Source organism: Aythya ferina, assembly GCF_964211825.1.
Source record: "Aythya ferina genome assembly, chromosome: 1".
Lineage (NCBI taxonomy): Eukaryota > Metazoa > Chordata > Aves > Anseriformes > Anatidae > Aythya > Aythya ferina.
In genome coordinates, this window is record NC_140296.1 from 164,386,940 (window position 1) to 164,410,759 (window position 23,820).

Here is a 23,820-nt window from a genome sequence, read left to right on the forward strand (position 1 = left end):
TAGTGGAATATACATTTTATTTCTTAAAAAGGAAGGGTACTAACAGAATTTAATACAGTCAAAATTTTACAATTTTAAACAAAAGCTTTTCTTTTTCTTAAAAACCAGTTATGAGCAGAGAGGTGAGAGGATTTAAACTACTCACAAAATCCAAGCTGAAGACTTTGAGAATTCAAATCTGTGGTTTATACATTTAAAAAAGTGTAATAAATGGAAATATAAAATAATATCAACTCTGCAACAGTGAAATGCCCTTTCCTCATTAGACTGCTGTTTAAGCACCTTTATTTTCACCTATCAGCTGCCAGGAGTGCGTAGGTTTATGTACAAAATAAGCAGTTTGGGACAAGAGATTCATATATAAATTAAAATCACTTACGGCAATACAGTTTTACCCAGCCACTACACAATCTTTATTATCTCTTTCATTCCTATAGAATCTTTCAGTCAGAATGATCTCAAATGCACTTTATGGACTGCTTTGAAGAGCAGCTACATTTGTAGGAATTATTTAGACAACCTCAAGGAGTAAATACCCAAGAGATTAAGCAACTTAACACGCAGTAAAATTAAGATTAGATTTATTATCTTTATATAAATACTGTGCACATTTATCATCCCACTGAATGACTGGGACAGATCAGTGTCACGTCCGAAGCCAAATGCAGTATTTCTATCCAAGAGGAAACAGAATTTCAGGCCAAATCTAGCAGGTAGGAGTTCCCTCAGACTATTGAGTTCAAAACTGAATGCCTCTGAAAAAGCTTTACAGGAACAGAATTTTCTGAATAACCTGCATATACGTTTAGCTATTTTATAGCCTAGAAACATGGGTGGGTGGGGGGAAGGAAGATGTCATCATCTCTGCCCACTACAAAAGGTGCTGTAGCTTTGTCATTTATGGAATGCTGCAGAAGCAGCTGACACCAGATAGGAGACTGCTCCAGTGCAGCATTAGAGACAAAGAAGTTATGTTACAGCTGGAGAAGGCGTTACCACAGGCTGATCTCCTAGCTCAAGGCCATCAGACCAGTCTCCTCGCCACCTCCTCCACAACCAAGCGTTCATACTTCCTAGCAGACTGCTCATGATTCTCACTCCACTGTTGTTTTTTTCTTTTAACACAAGATAGAACAGGTCATGAAAGCTGATGAAAGTTCCAGCTGTGCAGCACCCAGTGAACATGCACTCAGCAAAACCTCAGGTCATTAATCACTTTCTCTCTCCAAACCAAGACAGGATACCTGTGTCAGCTGTGCACATAATACAACTAATGTATGTAAGATGTAGACCATCTAGGCTACAAATGAGCTCCAGTAACAGTCACTCTCACTGTTTCACTGCAACTTGCTGCAGTCTGAAGGATGGAGACAGCTGTTTAAGCCAAAAGAGAAAATACTTTAAAAAAAAACACTTTACTTTTCCTCAATCACTAAGTGTTATGAGTCACTTAATATTGCCACTTTCCAAACGCTACTCACAAACAACAAAATTAATTGGTCAGCTAATGGGGTGGGAAGAATAGTTATCAGTGTCATCAGTGACTACCATTAAAGAAAGACTGGACGAGAATCAGTTCCCTCAAATTCTCAGTTTCTCTGCTTAAGTAGCTCATTTTTTAAAACATGTTTTTCTCGATAGAAAGAATCACAACTAGACTAGAATTCCACAACATCAATCTTGGTTTTGATTTCTGTAGTTCTCTAGGAAAAAAAAGTAATCCCAAATCAAGCTACATGAAGCATTAACAATATTCAGGTATTACAATGGAAGCACTTATTTATTACTTCATAGAACAGATCAGTTTTAAAAGTGTATTTACATGTTCTAAGTTATACAAAATACAGTATTTCAATAATCATGTTAATCACCATATTTTAGACAACTTCACATAAAAGTGCAAGAGGATGCATCCTTCCATGATCCTGGCCAGTAGCAAGCAGCCACCTGCAGTGTTACAGATGAGAGCTGCTCTTGTGCTCCCTCGGGAAAACAAATCCCAGCATACCTTCTCACTGAGACATAGCTGCAGATCTAAGGAAACATTCAGGCAGGTACACAAGCAAAGTTTGTTGAGACCCACAGACCAAAATCACATGCCTTAATTTACTAGATGTATGTGAAGTACATTTTTTTTTTTTTTTTTTTTACAGATGTTGTACAGCAAAGGGCTTCTGCTCATGCCTTAGTTGGGAAAATGAAGTAACAAGGGTTTTGGCTATGTAACAGGCACCCAACTTACATTTAATATGAACAGCCTTATAACTACAACTGACAGTGTGTTAAGGACACAATTCTGCTGCTGACTGCCTGGGCAGAGCTTCACGTTCAAGAACAGATCCTGTGAAATCCACATGGCTCTCTACTGATATCGGGCTCATCCCATGCAGAACTGATACCAGAATTGAGGCCTTAAAATATTGGGGCCTCAGATAGCAACTCCCTCATGACACAGCACTATCAGTTCACATGGGCAGCTCAAGTCCCAGTGCAACAGCACACTTCGCTCAAGCAACAGCAATTTTTTTCATGCCTTTCTGCAGTAACTCTCCTCCCTATCTGTATATTCCTTTCACTTTCTTCTGAACTGTGGAAATGAGATCAAGAAAAGGAGATTCCAAAACCTCAGCAAGTACTTCTCTCCTCTATGATGCTAAACTCAGGGGACCCAAATTGCTATAGAACTGTAAACAGCAAGGCTTCCATTTTAGCAATCTGATTCAGGTCAGTATCTTGCAGTACTCTTATTTTCCTGCTTTCATTCTTTGCTGCACTTGCCAGGTATACTTATGGTTATCTCTATGTGTATCTTCCTCAAATGATTCCGTTTCCCCTGTGGCTGCTTCAGTGTTAAGAAGTCTGCATTCCAAAAGGGACTTACTAGGGGACAGTATACTACCAAACTAAAAATAACATTCTGTATGACAAATCTGCATTATCAAAAATTAAAATATAATTTCTCAGTTAGCATTATATTAGCATCTCCACAGAAGCTTAGTTAAGCTTATTCTTTCTACCCTTTTCCTAGTCTTTTGTTGCACGTTTATCCATCTTCACTGTGTTACAGTGGCAGATATACACGTCAGAGTAATTACCTGAAAATCTAGAAAGCTGGCCAGTATCTTGTAGTAATGCAAAGGCATTAATTACTAGCATTAATTATTTTGCTGCTTATGGATTTAGATGCGATTTACTAAAAAAAGATTTATGCATTAAGATTTGCATTTCTCATCTTGCGCTTATTAGCAGAAACAGTAAGGATGAACAAAATCCTATCTGGGTTTTTATAAAGGTCCAAGATGCCTTCACTCTCACTAAAAATGAAGGCATCTGATCACAAGGAAGAAAGCCATGTTATGCTGAAGAGGTTTGCAAGGCTAAGCAGCAATATTGTCTTCTGTGCAAGTCCATTATTTCTACTGTCTTAAAAAAATATATATAGTCCACTATTTCTGCTGTCTTAAAAATATATATATTTCCCCTCCACACACATAAGTAGGCTTTTTTTTTTTTTTTTTACAGTATTCCCAAAGCTGTTGCTGTTAGCCTTCCACTATACCTCGTGACTTGAAATAAATTTGGTAAGATTAGTAGCAAACCTGCAGGTAACACTGGAAGTGATTTCTACAGCTATGATACCTTGGGCTTTCAAAAAGCACAGCAGGTAAGTGGAAAATTGTCCAGAATTACAGAAAGTGTTACCCAAAAAACCTGCAAAAAGCCACACAACGTTCTTAAAAAAATAACAAGCATTCCTTCTCCCAGCACAAGCTTATAATACATTTTTTTTTCCACCCAGTCCACGCAGGAGTGAGGAAACAGATTTCAGATTGTCTGAACACCAAAACTCTATGAATGAACAAGTGACAGGATCAGTTTACCAACATTACACCTGCAATCTGACGTACATCCATCTGATCCCAGCACAGAATGCTCCAGAGTAAAGCAAAGATATCCATAACTCCAGTGCTTGCTACAACTTCATGTTCACCACAATGGAATAAAGCTTCTTTTTTCCCCCCAGTAGGAGTTAACGAGATCTTTGTTACTAGCTTCAGTAGGAGCAGATCGTGGCAACAGGTGAAAGATTTAACTCTTTGGGAATTTTTAAGTACAAAAATGCATTATTACAAGGAAATCTAACTGTGTAGATTAGAAGACCATGTATGAAAACAATACTGCATCAAGTATATTCATCACTTATTCATAGTCAATTTCTTCTGTAAAATAAGACAACACATTGCCAACATCTCATCAATGGTTTATGAATTTTGAAAGCTAGTGCTGTGCAATGGCTGCTTGGTATGAATGTACACGTGTGAAAACTGCTCCCTTTAATGGCAATCCCTGCAGTGATGCCAAAAGGTGCATTCCCTTTATTCCCTCCCCTTGGAGATGGTCCCTTTGATGGATGGAATGGGGTACACTGGCATCAGGCACACTTGCAGCCTCTACAGAGCACGTCCCAAGGTTAGAGAACTTCAGACTAACGGTGCCAATTCAGCATCTTTTAACACAAACTGAGCTAAAAGAATATTGGTCTTACGATCACTGTGAGAAATGCATCCCAGTTATCACTTACAAACAGGATAGCCATCCTAGTCAAAGAAACATGATTATTAGATAATAATTCTGAAAGGAGCAGCATGCTCTGAAGCAGTAAGCTTGACTTCCTGAGACTGCAAAAACTGAGAAAGGAAATCAGCACTGCACATTATTATTATTATTATTATTTGTCTGGAAATACCTACACTCCTTTTGTAGTTACTATCTTCTCATCTACCATTGAAGATCCTTCTTAAAAAAATCTCCCACTATAGGAGTTAAACCACACACTGAAGTGTTATTTTCCAGTTTTGCAACTTGTAGAGACAATCACAGAATGTGCAGATTTGTACTGTTCTACAGGGAAGTACAATAATTTGCTAACAGTCTTCTGTGAAAGAAAGAAAAAAATCTAATGAACATCCACTGGTGGTTTCCATTGTATAAACTTTTGATACAACAGGAAAAAAACAATAGAATTGCACATACTACTCTCACCAAATATTTTGCTGTTAAAATAGCATAATATACTGCAAAGCCAAATCCCGTATACAATATGTGTTTAAAAGATGTTCCTAAAGCAGTAAGACAGCAAGACCCAACTGAAGGACTAGCAACTCCTTGCCCAGTTACAATATACCTTAACTTTGATTTAAGCAGGAAGCATGACTTTTAAGAATAGCCAAAGCCAACTGAAAATTTAGAAGTGATAAATGGAAAAAGAGTTGCTATATTTACATGCTGTCAGTATTTTTAAAAAAGATTCATGGCATGGCCTTTACCACCAAAATAAAAAAAAAAACAAAAAAAAGTACTACCAGAAGTATCAGTTCAAATTTGCAATATTTGCTACAGGTAGTAATATATGCTGACATTTCAGCAACATGGAGTTAACTATTCACCTGTCTGAGGATGATACTCAAAGATCACCTCAGAACTTTAGAATTGCATGTTATGACTGTACACTTAATATAATTTTGTAACTAACAAAAAAGTTAAAAATACTTTCTTGACGTCAGAACATGGTCCATTAAAAATAATAAGTCAGTAAGTACATTTAACGTACATGCCTTTTACAAAGGTTATACCTTCAAAAAACTAGTTATGAATTCTGGATTTTGATTTTTTTTTTTTTTTCAAATGAAGTTCACAACATTATTTGCTGTTTTCCATCTTTTTCTCGTTGCCTTTCTGCTCTGAAAAGAAGGGTGGAATCTCTTGGGTAAATGCTAATTCAGAATACTTGTTCAATTCGATAGTGTCAAGCTTTGCTGGTAACTAGCTGTGCCTCAGTAACTTGGGCACTTGTGCTTCTGAAAGCTTTTAGGATTCTTCTTCATGAGATGTATTCTGTTTATCGATCTCCAGGCATAAATACACTGTACTTTCACTCCCATCTTACAAGCTTCATCTTAGCTACGAGCAGGGCCCCATACCATCCCAGAAATGCAAAGTTATTGCTCTTAACCTTCCTAGATATAAATGTAGGTTGTTGTTAGGCTGATGAAGCTCTTAGAAAGGAACCTCCACCTACTTTCTCCATCTTCTACACACAGCAAACATCCCCATCAGCTGCTCAAGCTTTCGTCTGCTCCTGTACACCAGCACAAGGGCCCTGATACTTCAGCTGGGCATTGTAACGCTGTGAAATCAGTGGCTGTTTTGGATTTATCAAACAGTTGAAGTACTCTTTCACCATCGCAGTTCTCATGTAGTCAGGAGACGGAAAACTGTAGCATGGCAGCTAATAGCCACTGTTTTGCTGGAGCTAATACTCATTTGGTAGTCTCAGACTGCCAAAAGACATGGGGATCAGCAGCTCAGACTAGCACCTTTTCCGTGATTGCTAAATCATTACAGAGAAATAGATTTTCTTTTAGCAAGAGACTATTAAAGAAATTGAGCCTTGAAAAAAGGGAAAGGCGGGTTACAGCAGTGTTTTTACTGTTACACAGGTCATTAGATATAGGTTAATTACCCCTCTTTGTATGGCACACTGGGGTGCTTTCTGGATTGTTTCAGTACATCTGCTGTATTTTTCTGCACTGGAAGTCTTACACATCACAGACTGCTGTTTTCTTGGTGTCTTTGATTCTGCACTCACAGTACTCCACAAGATGCTACGCTGTACCAGAAGTGAGCTGCAGTATTAGGTACAACTTACTCTACTGCAGAGGAAAAAAAAAAGTCTTAAAATATAGCAGTTCTTAATATATACAGACACTTCCATTTAAAACTCTCTATTTTCTTCCACTCAAGTGCCAAAACAGAGTCACTATTCACATAGGCTGTCAACAGACTTTGAGACATGAACTTTGAGCATCTTGACAAAACCCCAGTAAGCTAGCTTATTGTTGTAGTTCATAGTTACAGTGAGAAAGACAGATAAGAAAGCCATATACAGAATTAAAGAGACTTTGCACTTTTCATCATGCCCAGCCCTGGGTAGTTCAGATGGGGTACTTGCAGGAAAGCAGGCAGGCAGGGTCATCGTCAGTTGTTTGTGTTGGGACACCTCATAGATTTCACTGCTCACTCTGAAGACTGGCGATTCATGTGTGCTTTTTAGTTTCTTTGTTTTTAAAAGTCTTTAAAGTTGCATCACTCGGAATCAGATAAGTCACTTTAAACAAAGCAAAGTGTTAAGTGTGACAATTTATTTATAACATACTTCCCACCATCACCACCACACACCACCCTGTGAAAGAAAAACCCCTGCTGAAAGGGTGACAATTTTTCATACGTTTCAAAGAAATTAGACCAACGCTGCATGAAGAGCCACTCTGGTCAAATTAGAACATAACAGAGGGGGAGACAGATCAAAGCATACATTTACTTTAAGTGTTCTGGATTAGCCTGCTTCTCCACTTCTTAAAGAAGTCAACACACAATTGGTCTAAATTCATAACAATTTCCCCATTACGTTTAAAAGACAAGCTAGGCAAAAAGTCTTTAGAACCAAAAAACAACCCTCTTTTTTTTCTTAGTATTCTTTTCAGATTTCAAGAAGGGAACTAGAAAACTACCCTCAACATCTTCTACCCCATGTTTACTCCCTAATGCAAGCATCAGCCCAGGAAGCATAGCCTAAAAGTTCTGACATAGCCACTATCTTAAATCTTAAGATAGCTTTCCTTATTAAGAGGACTTCTAGACAAATACTTCTTTTTAAGGCTTCTGGTTCTTGCAGTTGGAGGTCATGGAGAAGGTCCCACCATCACACAACATATTTTTCTTTTAACACCACATACTGTTGAAGCAGCGCTTGGTGCTGAGAATGGATTACTTCCAAGAGGGCAAGTCTTGTATGCTAATTTTGTAACAAGAAGCATGCTGGAGAGAGTACCAGCAGGCATGGAGAGTCCAGATATGTTGCTACACAGGAGATAGTGAGGTAAATTGTTCCTGTTTAGAGTGGGCGTAGCTTGTTCCATAGTGTATTCATGAGGCAAAGGACCGAAAGAACAAAAAAACAAAAGCCTTTGTACAACAGGTAAGGTGCAGTAAAGTAACAGTGGCTGGTTTCTGTTTCTTATGCTTTGGAAAAAGACAAGTTTAGTCCCTTTTTTAATTTAAAAAGGTACTAGCAATTCCTTAACAGATAGGCCTCAAGGTTCACACCAATGAGCCAGACCTCTTTTTCTAAATGGCATCATCTCTGTTACTCCTCAGCCAGGATGCACATGCTGCTTCATCAGCAGTTCAAGAACGAAGTCCCTCTTCAGGGGAAAAAGAAGGGGTGATGTAGGAACACAGCCTAAAACCTACAGCAAATTATTTTGTCCATATCTGTCAAGTGAGAGATGCCCTACTGTTCTCTATCCTAGGTTTCTGGAATTTATCAAGAATTAGAACCTACAAAGAGGTTTGAGCAGTATTTTATCACCACTGCACTAACTCTGGTCTACATAACACATTCATTACGGTAGAGATATCTCAATTTCCACAAGAGATCAAATATTTCCCTGTCCTAAAGACTCCTCCATCCCTCTTCAACAGGGACGGAGTTCTACACAACAGGTGCTTTCTAGTGCCTCTAAATGGGAGAGGAAACAATTTCATGATGCTGCCCAGCAACATCTATTTGTATCTTAAAATTATATTTTACAATTTGACTGGGGAGAGGGGCACACAGGTAGAAAAGAGCAGGAGGTGGTTTTTTTTTGATTAAAAAAGAAAAGAAAAAAAAAAAAGAAGCAAGGACCAGAATCCCTTAGGCTCTTTCTCCATTTAAAAAAAGGAGATCAGAACAGAAAGCAAAAGCCCTGTCCCGTCAGGAGGGATCCACATATATTCCTCCAGACAGGTGAATCTGTTCTCTTGTACGACATCAGAAAGTGCTCTATCAGTGTTAAAAAAAAAAAAAAAAAGTTGTAACTATGGACACTAAGATTTTGGGCAACATGATCAGGAAAGGGCCTGAACAAGTTGTGCCAACAGATTTTTTTTTTTTTTGTATATATGCAAAATGGCAAAGCCTCCAAAACTTTATTTGAGTCTCTACAGAAAGCAGAGAAGTCTAAGAGGCTAAAACAAGGAGCCCTAACAATGAAAAGGGGTGTGCTTACAAGGGTCCGTATCTGGTCTCGTATTTAGAAACAATGTTCTTGCATCGCCCCACTTCCTTGCGCAGCTCTGCAACCTCCGTCCTCAGGGCTGTATTTTCTTTCTCAAGAAAGGCTGCACGAATTGTTATCTGATTCTCCTTTAATCGCCGAGCATCACGGGAACGCTTTGCTGCCACATTGTTCTTCTTTCGCCTTGTCCAGTATTTTTCATCCTGTAACAAAAATAAAAAAAGGAAAAAGATGCCAACCTGACATTTTATATCAGTTATAAAACCTGACATTACGTATCAGTTTATGTAAGATTTCATCCCCACACAAGTCTTGCTTTAAGACAAACAAAATTAACTCTTAGAACTAGGGAGATTAAGACTTGGCTACTGAGCTGTCCAACTGAAACGCACCCTTTACTTAGTTTCAATTCAGGAATGAGCTTCCATGCAAAGCATATCCTGTTGTCTGGGCTGCTTACAGCTGGATCACGCATAATGCTGGTCAGATACATACACTGGCCTTCAAAAGTGCAGCTGATGAGTTTGCGACTTGATAGTTCTTCTAACTCCTGTGTACAGCACTTTAAGTTGCTCCTGCCCAGTAATTATCTCACGATATTAAGCCAGCAAAACAGCAAGAACAGCAGCTGACTTGCCAGTTCTATTCTTGGCAATGCTTCTGTCCAATCAGGTAGGTATAGCACATTACCTTTGTATGTCAAAGAGTGAAAAACTTTGATCAAGCCCTAGAGAAGTCTGCAGTAATAAATCTGTTACCTTTTGCTCATCTGGGACAAAAACCTTCTTTGCTTTTTTAATCATCGGTTGTGGTTTCAGGTCCTCTTCAGTGAACTTGTGCTTGCGAGGATTGAAGAGCTCACCACCAGGCACACTGGACAGCACTAAATCAGCAGGGTCAGGGTTAAAATTCACCTCAACTTCTACACAGTCAGGATCAATGGGGCTGGGTGTATTTCGCTCATTCTGCAGTGGGGATTCTGGCAAAAACAGGAGAAGTTACAACACGTTCAGCAGGGTGAAGAGAATTAACTCAGAAACCAAGTTGGGCATCTACTATTTGCTAGTATGTAGTGGCATTTAGTAGTATTATTACTCAGTATTTCTCTAACAGGTGCTCTCTTACAGAGAGAAGCTACACGGTCCACGTAAGAATAAGCTCCAGGAACATCTGCCAGACTAACAGACATGAGTAGACAGATGTGGGACAAGATCTAAGATTTCCTCAGCATGCTTTGTGTACTTCAGCACACATTAACATTGCTGTGGCAAGCTTTAAGTAAGAAATTTGTATCAGCCCGAGTTTAGTGCCTTAGAAAACATCATGGAAACAAGCTCGCCCGAAACCTGCAGTCCCTCGGACCTTCAAAGGTCAGATAACTGCATTTCTAAAGGACTAAACAAAAGTAGGTTTGCTAAAAATGCCATAGTATGCTATTTCCTTGCCGCATGGAAACAGAAACATCCCCAACAAGTTGCCTGACACAGCATTCATATGAACTTTATCATATTTATATATCACTTACAAACTTCGTAAATGTGAACTGCAATTGTCAGTGCAATTTGAAGTACGGATCAATGAATAAGTCTTTTCATACACCACCTGGAAAAAACCCACACCTTACGCCTTACTGAAGGAGTACCACAGTTTGCTCTTCTCACAGGTTCTGAAGAAGGGGCCCTCAGCAAAATGCTTTCTGTAAACCCTGCTCATGAAGTAGCACTGTGCACATTTACAGGCTATGATGTTTAAACTCCAGGTCTGGAGCAAACTGAGCCGTTAAATTCTTTAATAGGAAAGATCTCCATACTGCTCATGAAAAGTAGAAGTTTCCTAGTACCATTTAAGTACATAGTTTTGTTTCTCCATTCCCTCTTCAAAGCAACACAGAACACCAAACTGCATCATTAACAAACCTTTTCCAAAAGTCAGTTCTCCTGTTTCACAGGCTAGCAAAGAAGAACTGCTTTGTTATTTTTTCTAAGCATTGTTATTTGAAATACATTGTTAGCACAAGTTTACCCAAGCAGGCCAAGCCAAAGCAGTACAAATGACCTGTCACAAACTCTCAACTCTGTTACAACATAACCTGAGCAACTACATTCACCACAGACCCAGCTTCCCACCAAATGAGCAACACTAAAAAAAGTAAATTCCTTATGCTGGCATTCCAGTTCTTCTGATTTCAAAAAGAGAATGAGACTGCAGAATCACAGACACTAATTCACTTTTCCAGGAGGGAGACTGAGGAAGAAGAGAGGCAGCATCTTCATGAATTGACACACGGACTGAGCTCTAAATTGAGCATGTTTTGAGCTACTTGACTTGCTACAGCTAACACCGATGGGTTAGCACATCTCCTCTTTAATCCAAAGAGGCACCTTTTGATAGCAGAACAAAAATCCCTCAAAGCCCCACATTATTCCATCTACCTGTGCTGGAGGCTGCTTCAGATTGCTGGTAAACTGCAGTGGAAGAGGATGATGCAGGAGAACCAGTGGAAGCACTGGCAGACTCCTTTCCTTCCAGCTCAGCCACAGGCAAGAGTGGATTCTGGTTCAAATCCAGGTGAGTAGGGCTGGAAGGAATTCCGTTCTCCAGGAGGAACTCATCCAGATCCATGTACTCCAGGTGGAAAGACTCTCCATCATAAGGAATAGTTTTGTCCCAAATGGGCGGCATAAGGGAAGCCGAGACTGCCATAGTGCTGGCAGCTGCTGCCTCATCTTCCTCAAGCTTTATCTTCTTCTCTTTATCTGAAAGATACAAGTAGGTCACTGTACAAGCTGCAACACAGGACAGACCCAAGGTTTAAGAGTCAAACAAAAATCCCAGGAAAGGAAATTCAGTAAACTGTGGGTCACGAGGCAGAAATAATCTGAAAATGCAGATGTTGAAAGGCAACATTCCTTTCTGCTCAGTATGCAGCGCTCTGGCTCCCTGCGATGGCTGGACCACAGATATTTGAGTAGCCTTGCAGATCGATTATCATTGCTGTGATAACTTACCCAAGTGTGACATAACGCTGCATCTAGCTTATTATTCACTAGTCACTGCAAAATAGCTTTTGTTTTTAGAAACAGACTTGTCCTGGAAGATGGGGAAGTGAATGTCTGTAAGTAGGATTACAGTGGAAGCCATTAAGAGGACTCCGAGGAAGCAGAACAGTTTATTCTATACACAAGAGAAAGAAGATGCAGAAGAATAATTTAGATACAAAAAAGAGCAAAATATGGATTTTCAAATTACATTTGAAAATTAGTTCAAATGCCCACAGCACAGCAGAGACCCGGACCACTATTGTTCAGGATTTTAGATGCATTTCTTTCCCAAATGACTCAGCATGTCCACACAAAGTAATAGCTCCAAATGCTGTTCGCTATAGATAGCTCAGAGTACACACAATTTTTACTCTTTGGGGAGATGTCTAATAAGGCATACTCCCACACCCCACCCCCAAGCCACAAAAGACTGATGAAATTCTCCATTTACTATGCTACAGGGCACAAAACACAGAAAAATGGCTGTTTCTACGTTCCCCATAGCTACTGAATCTTAACAATCGTCTGGGACAGCCTCCAAGCAGAAAACTCAAGTTATAGAATAATTACATAATTTAAGAGACAAAAATAAGCTGGCAAAAAAAAAAATCCAAGTCGTTTTCCTGATCCAGTTCTCCGTGTAGCCATGCAGTTCTACCAGCACTGCAAGGAGGCACTGCAGCAGCAGCGCCAGGGCTGGGACTACTCGAGCCAGCACTGCCATCAGAAGGAGTGGCCACCAGTTGCACCCATAGCAGCTGGGAATGGTGCCTTATCCCAGAAATGGACAGCTATCCGGTTTGAGGGATCAAGGGCTGCAGGGATGCACAGCGGACCAGTTGGGATCTCCAGTTTTCCTGACAAAACGCATAATCCTTTGGCAATAGGGCAGTGTACTGCAGCCAGCCTAGACCAAAGGAGTATTCTACTTTATCGGGGGTGGGAGAGAGGTGAAACTCTGCTCTAAATCAGAAAATCCTATTTATATAAAACCTGTTCTGATGGAATTGGCATTCCCTCTGCTGTTGCCTTAGCTGGTATAGAACTGAAACTGAAAGAGCTTTTTATGGCTTAAAGAACAGCACTGCCACACAAAGTAAATTATCATTTTAATCTACCATACTCTGAACATTTTATACAATAGAAGATTCATAAATTAAACTAAAGCATCTGAGAAAATACTTACCAGCCACAGGCTTGAGACTAACAGCAAGTGCCTAAAGAGCACGTTAAATTCAGACCAGCAGCTTCTGGATCTGAGCTCTGTTAACATCATGTCCTTGCAGCTGTGGGTCTTCCCCCTTGTAATTCCACACTGCTGCCTCCCAACTTTTATCTCCCAAAGCCTATCCCTGCCATAAACCTCTTTTTATTAACTCTCCTACCTTTTGCTTGTGCACAGCAAATGTGTAGGTTAACGGTCACAATCCAAATCAACTAAATGCTTCTAAATAGCTTCTACTTGAAGCTAGCAAGGAAATGGTGTCTGCTCTGCTTCACGCACAAAGATGATGTCACTTACTAGTGAAGCACACCCCACCAGATCACAATAGCCATTTTACATCAAGCTTCTCATTCTGGGATTGTGCATTTCCATAAGGTTTGCATACTGCCCAGCAAAACAACTGAGATTTGCACTGGGGATTGTGGACAGTATCCTAATAAGGGCATCACCAAAAGAAATGCAAGTGACAGTAACTTCTTTGTAAATCACTTTATTTTTTAATCAACGTGATAAACAACTTGTGAATGTTGAGTCAAAATGTCAACTAAAAAAAAAATCGCTGCTTAGTCTTAAAAACAACAGTACTCCATTATAAACTATGCAAGTTTTAATACAAGCCAGCAGTGCTTTTGTTTTGCAACATCTCTGTTTGAGGCATTGCATTAGAAAAGAAACTTTTGGTAATTAGTAGACACAACATAAAGCTGGTAAGTGTTTTTCGGAAGATGGATGCCCATAGACTATACCTCTAGCACGTGTGGCTCTTCTCAGATCTTTCAGCACGTTTTAGATGTGCACCATCATCCTGCTGTACTTCAGTACCCTGAAAAAACCCCCTGTGGTCCTTCCAACTTCCTCCTGCTCTTGTCCCTAGCTCACACCAAATTAGATCCTTTCTTCACATGAGACCATCATTTTTTTCCCCCTTTTGCTACACATTGAGAACTGGGCAAATACCAGGTCCCCAGTGCTGTCTTTGTTTAGTTGTGCTGACTCTCTCTCCCCCCTCACTTCTAACAGCAATATCTGAAACAAAATTAAAATAGCAGCTGTTAGCAGGTGTATCAAGTGCCCATGTATTTCAAACACAACACACAAAAAGATAAAACTGTCACATCATCTTTTTTACAGTAACATTTTCCCACTGGCTTTCTTTCAATTCATTTAATTTTTATTTCTGCTGCACACCATCCTGCTGGGTACACAATATCTAATGAAACACTAATTAACTTCTTGCATCTTGAGGGGGAAGTCCCCACCTGCCCCAGCGCAGGGACCTGAAACATTAATTCTCTGAAGATATTTATAGGGTAAACAGGTATTACCTGACAGCAGAGCTGCAGTATCCTAAGAGGCTCCATTTGCAGTGATTCAAGGTCACCCTGGTAAATCTGGACTGTAGTTCTACAGCTGGTAGCTCATGTCCAATTTAGCCCCCTCATTCTGCTACCGTGACCTATTAACTAGCCCATATGTCTGCTGTTAAAAGAGAGGTTACTAGTTTATGTGAAGTCATTTCAGCAACGAAAACTGAAGGTTGCGAACGGTTGGAAATGCTGGTATTTTGGCCAAAAGCAGCAACCTGCAAAGAGCTTTTTTTCCTACATCCTCGATTTTCCTCAAGGAAAGGCATGGCGTTTTGGCCACTACTATCAAGTGCCACCCAGCCACAAACAATACACAAGCTTTTTTGACAAACTTCCCCTTCCTTGACAATATATCGTCAAATTATCCTGCAAACACTGTACAGAGTAAGGCTGCTGCTTCCATAGACCTTCAGCCCCACTTGTGACAGTGCAACAAGCTGGGTTATAGGGTCACGTATTCCTGATGCCCATTATGTGACGGTTGTTGAGGCACTCCTGCCACAGCAGCAGGCAACTGGTGATTAAGGCATCCTTTGGACTGGAGAGCATGCAGCAGCTCGTTATTAACAGGAAAGACCTACACTCCTGCTCCAGAGCATTAATTTCTTCCCTTACCCCACAGATTTTTGTTTTTATTGTTACTACTTTTATTTAACTCGTGCACTACACATGAGAACAATCTGCAGCAAGCACTGTCAGATATACTCAGTGCATGGCAGAGTATTCAAGACGATGGCATTCATTTGGAACTGGATGCCCTCCTCTGTTGCTCAGAAGGATTAGAAAGCCTGCTTGCTTACTGGGTAGTCAAATTACCCAAGGCAGTTGGAAAACCCATAGGTAGCTTGTGCAGACTATAAATGGACACAACTGCAGCTAGTTGATACCGTTTCTCTCAAAATAATATAGAAAAATTGGATTTTGTCAACAGGCATGTCAGGTAAGTGGCACAGGGCCCTTTCTCAGAAAGCCTGCTGAAAACACAATGCTTTTAAGCAAATCATTAAGCCTTTAAAATGTATTGCAAAGGAGCAAAAAACACAAGGAGGATCCTCTGAAGTCAGTAATCCCAGCTCTATTTACAAGGCTCTTATAAAATTAAGAGTGCCTTCCTGCTAACACAGGTGTCTCCCCCTAAGTCTTGCAAATACACAAACAAGAAAAGCACCAAGAGATCAAAAAACCAGAAGGCAACGAGTCTTAAGCGTGAAATGTTATAATACAAGCTGGACTTAAAGAAGTCCACAGAGAAGTTTTAAGAATGGTGAAGTCTGAACTTCACCACAGCGTGAATGGAAAGGGGTAATCAAAATGCAACAGACCCACTAGCGAACTTGAGAGAGTCACGCTGTGCACCTCCCCAAGCTGGAATGGGGTCATCTGGTAAAAGGAAAAGTATCGGATGTTTCTAACTTCAAAACAATGCAAGACATGAAACTTGTGTTAACATTTTACACCTGCATACGCTAGATGACATGATGCTGGACAAGTCCCCCTGTCCCAGCCAGCTACCGCCACAGCTTCCAGACACTAACTTCAGATATTCCTGCTAGCGCTGTCACCTCTGAAAAGGACTGGGTGAAGCCAATAACCTCGGCACCCCCATAATATTGTAGATTCAAGGTTCTGTGCACTGCAGCATCCCATGCCATAGCAACAGGGCCAAGCCTTTACCAGCTGCTGACTATATATATATGTATATATTAGGCAGAAATTAGAAAAATATTTGATGGAGCCAGAAGATGAGCACGTTTACATGGTGCTGGGTAATGTTAGGCATACAGAGTCAATGGATCTTGGCTGGGATCCTGACTAGGAAAGATCTCACCAACCTTGCTGGCGCTAGGGTCTGTGCTGGATGTGATGTGCTGAGGCTCCCCCAAACTACTGCCAGCCCTAAAGCTCCTCACTGCAAGGCCTCACTTTTACGAGACGCCAGCACGCTGGGCCTGACAGCCACGGAGACAGCCCCGACCCCCCCTCGGGACCGAACCGAGGCTCGGAAAGGCCCCGCCGCTGCCGGGCGAGAAACCACACGGCACCGAGACACGCAGGGCAGCCCCGGGCCCCGCGGCCGGCACTTCCACGGCGGCCGCCCCGGTACCGGCGGGGCCCGCCCCTGAGGCGCGGGGCGGGAAGGGAAGGGAAGGGGGGGGGGGAACCGGGAGGGGGAGGAGGAGGAGGAGGAGGAGGAGGAGGGGAAGGGGGGCGCCGCGCGCTCCCGCCGCCCCCGCGCGCTCACCCAGGCGCGCGTCCCGCGGCGGGTTCTCCATCAGCTTCTTCAGCACCAGCGGGAAGGCCCCGGGCAGGCCCCGCTGCTGCCGCTGCTGCTGCTCCTGCCGCCCGCCGGCCCCCGCGCTGCCCCCGGCTGCCGTGGGCTCCGCTCCCCCCCCAGCCGCCGCCGCCGCAGCCGCCGCCGCCGCCTCCTGGTGCGGGGCGCGGCCGGGCATACTCCCCGTGAGGCGGCGGGCGCCTGCCGGGCTGCCAACGGCTGCCAACGGTCGCGGCGCGCGGCGGCTCCCCGGGCCCCGACGACGAGCGCCGAGCCGGAGCGGAGACGGCGCGCGAGCCGCGCACTGCGCACGCGCGCCGCCCGCCGGCTTCAATATTCATGAGCGCCGCCGCCTCGCCCCGCCGGGATTGGTCGCCCGGCGGCAGGCCCCGCCCACCCCGCCCCTCCGAGGCCGGCGCGGGCACGCGCCCCCCGCCCGCCGGGGCACGTGCGAGGGCAGGCTCCGCGCGGCTCATTTGCATGCGGGTCCCCGCCCCTCGCACCGCCTCCCGGGGCGCTGCGTCACCGCCAGCTGCTCCTCGGGGCGGGGGGGGAGCGGGGCGGGGGGTGCGCGCGTGGGCGGGGAGCGCCGGGGTCGGTGGCGCATGCGCAGAAGCGATCGTGTCCCCCCTGAGGCGACCGTTAACGGCCGGGGGCTGAGGGGAGGGAGGCGGCGGCTCCTCAGCGCTCCCCTCAGCGGCTCCGGGGGCCCTGTCACGGCAGCCGCCCCGCTGCTCCCGGCCGGGGTTTAATCTCCCGCTGCCCTACATAGCGGTGAGAGGCGAGGAGGGGCCGGGCGGGCTCCCAGCTCTCGTGATCCGCCGGTTCTCCTCAGCACCTCAGCGCTGGGCGTTCAGCCCCCCCCCCCCAGCCGCGCTGGGATTTAAGCTGCACACACGCAGTAAATTTGGCCAAGTCCAGCCCCGAGAGCGCAGGCAGATGCAGAGGAGCTCCTGCAGAAGGAACGAGCTGACAGAAGTGGCTGGCACCGCAGCTGCAAGGCTTCTCCCGGTGGCAGCCGCTGCCTCTTGCCGCAGCAGGGCTGGCCACAGCAAGCCTGCTGCAGAGCGGTGCGTGAGGCCAGAGGAAAGGGTGCGCAGCCTCCCTCTGAAAGCCCAGCGGGGCCACGCATGCCAAGGCAGGGACGTGCCCCTCATGCGGTGGCAGAAAGGGGCCCGCTTCCTCCCGCGAGACGCTCCGATGTTGGCTTGGTTCAGCTGCCCCTCTGCAAACCTCCCTGGCAAAGGCTCCAGAAATAACTCGGGACATTTTGTTTCAGTTGCACGGTACAATGTGATCTGCCCCTTGCTAATAAACCCCACTGGTCGCTGAGCCACAAAATCAGGACTGAATTCCTCTTCGTGTGCCCCAGAGAAAGGAACGGCTTGGAAGTCGCATGTGGTAGGTGCTTCCCCCGTCACCTTTTTGCAGCGAGGATCAGGGGATGCCTCCATCCAACCTGGGCAGACAAGGAGCCCATGCTATTTGTGTAGATGAGGCAGAATTTGCTGCCTCCTTGGCAGGGAATGGGTGACGCAATGCCTGGGCACATGCTGCTTGGAAAGAGCCACCTTGCCAATGTAGGAGGCTGGAACAGCACAGGTTAATGCATCGTTGCAAGGGGGTTTGGATGATAAATCCAGCTGCAAGCAGCACGCAGAACAGGTCATGCTCCACTGCCCGGTGTGCTCCGGGGCTGCCACGTGCCTTCAGCAGGCTCCTTCTGCCTTGCCAAGCTCAGCTGGCAGAAGGAAGGAGCACATGCGTGGGGGAGAGATGCCACTTCACACGGGGCAATGAAAGGCAGATGTCAGACCACACATGGCAGAGGCAGCGCACACAGCTCGGCGAGGGGCTCGCAGTGAAGCTTTTATCCAGCGAGCAGCTAAATGGTAGGTGGTAACGAGGACGCGACCTAGCCAGGCTGGGAGGGAGCAGCTTCTAGGAACAGGGTGAGGGGACTTGGCCAGAGCAGGGCGGGCTGTGGGCTCCCCACTCAGCTGCAGCTCTCTTGTTTGCTTTGTTCCATTGTTGTTGATGCTGGAGGCCCCTGGGGGTGGTTGGGGCCGTGCCTCAGTGCTTTACAGAGCTCCTTCAAGGAACAGGCTCTGTGTGCATCCCCCTTGCACATGGCAACGGCTTTGCTGGGTAATGTCCATGTGAATGGAGGTTGTTACCACACTCAGCGGCCTTTCCTCCAGGGCTTTTCCCTTCAGACCGACCGTGTTCTTTCCCCAGCCCGTTTCCACCTGGCTCAGTAGGTGCTGAACGCTGAGTTCACGCCACACCGCCCCTGCCTTGTGACTCTGCCTGGCGAGGGTTTGGCCTGCAGAGTGTTAGCTGCTCGGCCTGAAGGCAGGAGTTCCTGGGGTGCATTCCTGTGGGTTTCCTCTCACAGCACCCTGCCCGGGCACCATCTGCCCCGCCAGCAAGGAGGGAGGCTGCTCGAAGAGCTTTTCCTCGCTGCCTCAGGCTGGGACTAGGGATTTGAGTCACTGCCAGCACAAAGTGGACGTTGCACCATCAGCTAATACCTTCTTGAGTTGGGATCTGCCTGGTTTTTTACACTTTTTATTGTGCTCTGCAGCTGAGAAGGAAGAGAGGAGGACAATGTGAGGAGAGGAATGCAGCAGCCGTGGCTGTTGCTGCTGTTTTTGTTTTTGTTTTCTTTTTGGGGGGGGTTGGGACAGATGATGCAGAACAGCCCAGCTTTGATGCAGCAGGGAGGCAAGCAAGAAGCAGCCCAGCACTAGGCATGAGGCGGGGGGAGGGAAGCGTACAGCAAGCCCCGCTGGGAGGTTTGAATAGCAGAACGCATTTCTGGGAGCCAGCAAGCCCAGAAGAGGGGTGTGTAGGTACGGAGACCCAGGAGGTGAGCGCTCAGCTCTGCGGGAGGAGGGCCACAACGGGAACACCGGCCTCGGCAGGGAGGCGGCATCATAAGGACAATGCCGAGGGTTACGGGAGGTGATGCTAAGAGGCAGGGTGGTCCTGGAACCGAGGAAGAAAGCTGCCACAAAACAGCAGCCTCAGCTGCCAAACAAGCCACATTCAGCTAAAACTAAATCATTCCTTCTGCAAATCATTGATCCCCCCAGCCCCCACGCCAGCTCGCCAGACAGATCAATCTCGCCAGCGCTCCTCCCTTGGATTAATTCAAGCCACTTGGCTGTGGAGACCAGAGGTCCCCGAGAGGCAGCCAAACTTCAGCTCAGCCACAGCAAGGCTCTGCGCCACGTGAGCCTCCCTTGGCCATCACCACCTCCTCCCCGCCAGGTCCGCTTTCCACCTGGGCACCAGTGAGCCCTGAAATCATGCCCTGGTCCCAACACCGGTCACAATGAGCGATCCGCAAGCACGGCGGGTAACGGGCAAATTCTCGGCGAAGGGAGGAGCCAGCTCGCAGGTGGCAGCAGCAAAGCGACGGGACAAAATAAGCCTCTGGGAGGCGTGGGTATTTCCCCTTCCCCTTTCCCACTGGGAGCCGTGTGGGCACCACGGGGCTTGCTGTGTTCCAGCAGGTGTTGGCAGCTCCTTCACCACCACAGCAGCATCCTCCTCTCCCATTGGCGCCCCAGGGGAAAAGCAGGGCTCCCCTCCGCACCGTGGGTCTGGCTCTGTGCTCCCACCCTGGGTCACACTGTGCCTCGAGACTGCCGAGCTGGCCACGTGTCCTGCCGGCACTTCCCTACCCACCAGCCAGCTCGGCGCGTGTTCGTTTCTCTGAGTCCGACTCGCTCATGCCTAGACATGAGCTTGTTGTGCCAAGGTGTTCCCACACACCGCACGACAGCCAAAAAGCAGCTTGCCAAGGGCATGTGGCATCCTATCCAAAACCAGCGAGTTACGTGATGGGCGCCTGGAGCGCGCCCAGCAAGAGAGAATCGGTCAGCCCAGCCTGAAAAACCTCCTGGGTCATTTCCACTTGTTTTCTCAGCGGCTGCACGGAGAGCGGGAGTGCCTAGGAGCACAGAAGTGCTCCTGCAAAGCAAACACAACATTCACTTTGTTTTGTTCCCCAGCTTCCCACGGAGAACCAACTGCAGCATCAAGCACAAGGTCTGCACGGAATCAGCCTGCTCCACGCCAGCCGGGCTCCCTGGGCAGCCCACGTCTGGGGAGCTGCAGCGTCTGCGGGCTGAGCCATTGGGCAGCGTGGATGGAAATCCTGGAAGTTGCTCCTACACGAGCACAGAGGTCTGTGCCCAAGCCTGCTCTGCACACAACGCTCTGAGGGTTTCCAAGAAGTAGCTGAGCGGAGAGATTTAGAGGATCAGGAGCTCAGCACTCCCGCCTGATCTGTAATCAATCCATCGCTGCTGCTTTTCCTCCTAGCTGCACAACACGCTCCGTGCCAGCACTCCCCGACTCACTCGGGCTCTCGGAGGAAACACACCCTTGAAAAACTTGCAGCAAACGAGCTCTTCTGCCCCCTCCTCGCCCTGCAACTTGACGAGGGGAAGCAGAAAGCAAAGCAGACACCCGAGCACGTGTTCCCTCCACCCTACCTGTCATTTTGTTGGTCCAGGGTAAGGAGTACTCCAGCAGGGACTTCAGGACTTCCAGAAAGTCCAGGGCAGCGGGGCCCCCAGCGCTGTTGCAGCTTGACATGTCCTGTCCCGGGACTGATTTGCGCGGGTGAGGGAGGGCCGGGAGCGGGGCCGCCAACGCCGCAACCCGCTCGCCTGGGCGTTGCAAGAGGGGTTCGGAGGCGCCCGGAGCGGGCTTGCCAAACAACTCCTCCTGAGAAAACCCAAGGAGGAAGGGAAGCAGCCTGGCAGAGATGCAGTTTGCCCAGCTGTCTTCACCTCCCCCACTCCCGCTCTGAAGTGTCCAATTGTGGAAATAGCTTGCAGCCTAGCAGGGCTGGGCCGGGCTGCTGGCCAGCATGGTTTTACAGGGCCCCTCGCAGCCAATCCGACTGCGAAGAACTGGGCCAGTTATCTAACTTTGCAAAGGCAGCACCCTTTTCCTTCCCAAGGTGTTATAACAAATACACACGTTGTGGAAAGGGGGAAAAAAAAAGCGAGCGCACAGTCAGGGGTACGCACATCGGCTGCGAATGCAGCAGCAAACCGATCCTCTCCCCCAAAAGGGCTCTCGGGAGGCTCCAAGGAGCTCCGAGCTGTGCAGACCGCCTCCCAGAGACGCACACGCAGTGCCTGCATCTGCCTGCTAACTTTCCAGCTCTCTGAGAGGCAGCCAGCGAGCGTGTTTGTATGATGTAGCACTTACTGCGTGCCCCCGCTAAGTCCCTGCTGATTAGTAGCTTAACGCATCTTTCTTAAGCCTGCGGCAGCCCCAAAATGCAGGATTTCTCCTCAGAAGCGACAGGGTCTTTTTCAGAAATCCAGCAGCCTCCTCTCGGAGCGGTGATGTAACGCCGGCGAGTTCATGCACCCTGCAAACACTCTGATAACAGCTGGTTAAGTAAGATCTTGAGCGTGGAAAGCCCCTCCTCTTAGCGAGGGGTTTTAGCGGGGAGGGATGGACTGAAGACAGGATAACAAAGGTCTGCTCTTCCTTCTAGGGGTCTGCCTTGGGAAAGAGCATTTTACGTGTGCTGGGGTTTTCTCTTTTCCCAATAATTAGAACAGAAGTGCCTTCATTTCTCGCCTCGCAGTGGTCTGAGTCGCAGCGATCGGGCACAGTCCAGCAAAACGCTGCAAAGCTAAGCATGGAGGTAGCCTGAGCGAAGTCACTGGGCTTTTTCTCAGTGCTTAAAATGAAGCATTTCACTGGTCCAACATTTGGAGTGCTAAAAAGCAATAGGGTTTTCAAACTCTCAACAGCCCAGTATTTCTGTTTTGTCCCATAGTAAAGTGTGTTTGATTTAACTCAATAGAAACCAAAAAGAATCACCTAGCCAGGCCGGGTGGCTGGGAATTTCAAATTAGCTGGGGAGGTTTCATAATCCAGATCCCAATCTAACCAGGCTCAGAAATTGCAAGGTAGATTCTTTGCTAGAATTCTTAATTACGATACAATTACATTATAACCTCTTGGGATTTTCCCCGTGGTCTGCTCTTCCCACTTCCACAAAAGAATGGAAGAAACCAGCCAGACAGCGATAACCACTGGCGATGAAGCCAGGGAGCATATTCCCCTTCCAGCCCACACCCATCACAGTGTCCTCTACCCACCCAAAACCAGAGCCAGCAGACAGCCCCTGCAGATGTTTTCGAAGGTCAGTGGATTCTGGCTGCAGGGAGCAAGAGAAATGATCGCAGCTCTTCCTCCTGGAGCACAGCCTGGCTGTCAGGAGGTCTGTGTCCTGTCCTGGAGCCTTCTGGCTCGTTCTGGCGGCTCCAGGCAAAGTGAGAGGGGTCACTTGATACCGCCAGGCATTGCTAACATTTAAGGAGAGCTACTGCCATATCTGCCTGGGCCTGCTCCTCATCACAAGGTGGCAAGGTCACGTAGCTGCCCAGTGCCAGGGGCAGCCGGACCTCCTCGTTTTGCCCCAGGCTCAAGCTTGTCTTTAAAGCTGGACAAACATCTGACCACGTGTCTGGAGGCACCCGTAAACTTCACATCAGCTGCGACTGACTGACGGTTATTGCTTTGGCAAATGAGGTTTGTTGGGAGGAAATTGTCACTTAGGATTTTGAGTTATTAGTGGCTATTTACAAGTTATTGTGCGCAGAGCTGCGAACATACATCTCATATATCTTGTGTTTGCCATATCCACAAACTCTTCTTGATTCATAGTCTCCAGAAACTGAGCTCTCACCCAGGAGAAGAACTGGGGCAGCATCACCAGCAGGATGCATCAACACTGCCCTGCCCTCCA

General features: G+C 46.3%; 1 protein-coding gene and 1 long non-coding RNA gene across 3 annotated transcripts in view; one reads left to right on the forward strand and one right to left on the reverse strand.

Moving 5' to 3' along the window:
• Positions 1–22,421, reverse strand: TEF (TEF transcription factor, PAR bZIP family member). Of its 2 annotated transcripts, none has more exons than XM_084523780.1 (5): positions 21,536–22,421; positions 11,555–11,878; positions 9,881–10,101; positions 9,114–9,325; positions 1–7,168 (listed from the first exon to the last, which is right to left on the reverse strand). In XM_084523780.1, the coding sequence occupies exons 1-5, from the start codon at positions 21,636–21,638 to the stop codon at positions 7,147–7,149; spliced, it is 882 nt and encodes a 293-aa protein (XP_084379906.1). In that variant the 5' UTR covers positions 21,639–22,421; the 3' UTR covers positions 1–7,146. The 2 variants fall into 2 exon arrangements, with proteins under 2 accessions (XP_084379906.1, XP_084379905.1); XM_084523779.1 differs by lacking the exon at positions 21,536–22,421 and adding an exon at positions 16,998–17,274.
• LOC311438877 overlaps positions 17,726–23,820 on the forward strand; it is a 13,228-nt gene continuing 7,133 nt past the window's right edge. The window contains exon 1 of the long non-coding RNA XR_014694395.1: positions 17,726–18,919. This is a non-coding gene — a long non-coding RNA (uncharacterized lncRNA). The remainder of the gene's footprint in view (positions 18,920–23,820) is intronic.

Excerpts from the sequence above, each read along its gene's own strand:
- TEF (XM_084523779.1), bottom strand. The coding sequence starts at position 17,205 with ATGCCCGGCCGCGCCCCGCACCAGGAGGCGGCGGCGGCGGCTGCGGCG. Across the intron at positions 11,879-16,997 it reads GCCGCGGGACGCGCGCCTGG|ATAAAGAGAAGAAGATAAAG; the intron begins GTGAGCGCGCGG and ends TGTATCTTTCAG. Across the intron at positions 9,326-9,880 it reads TTGTCCCAGATGAGCAAAAG|GATGAAAAATACTGGACAAG; the intron begins GTAACAGATTTA and ends TTTTTGTTACAG.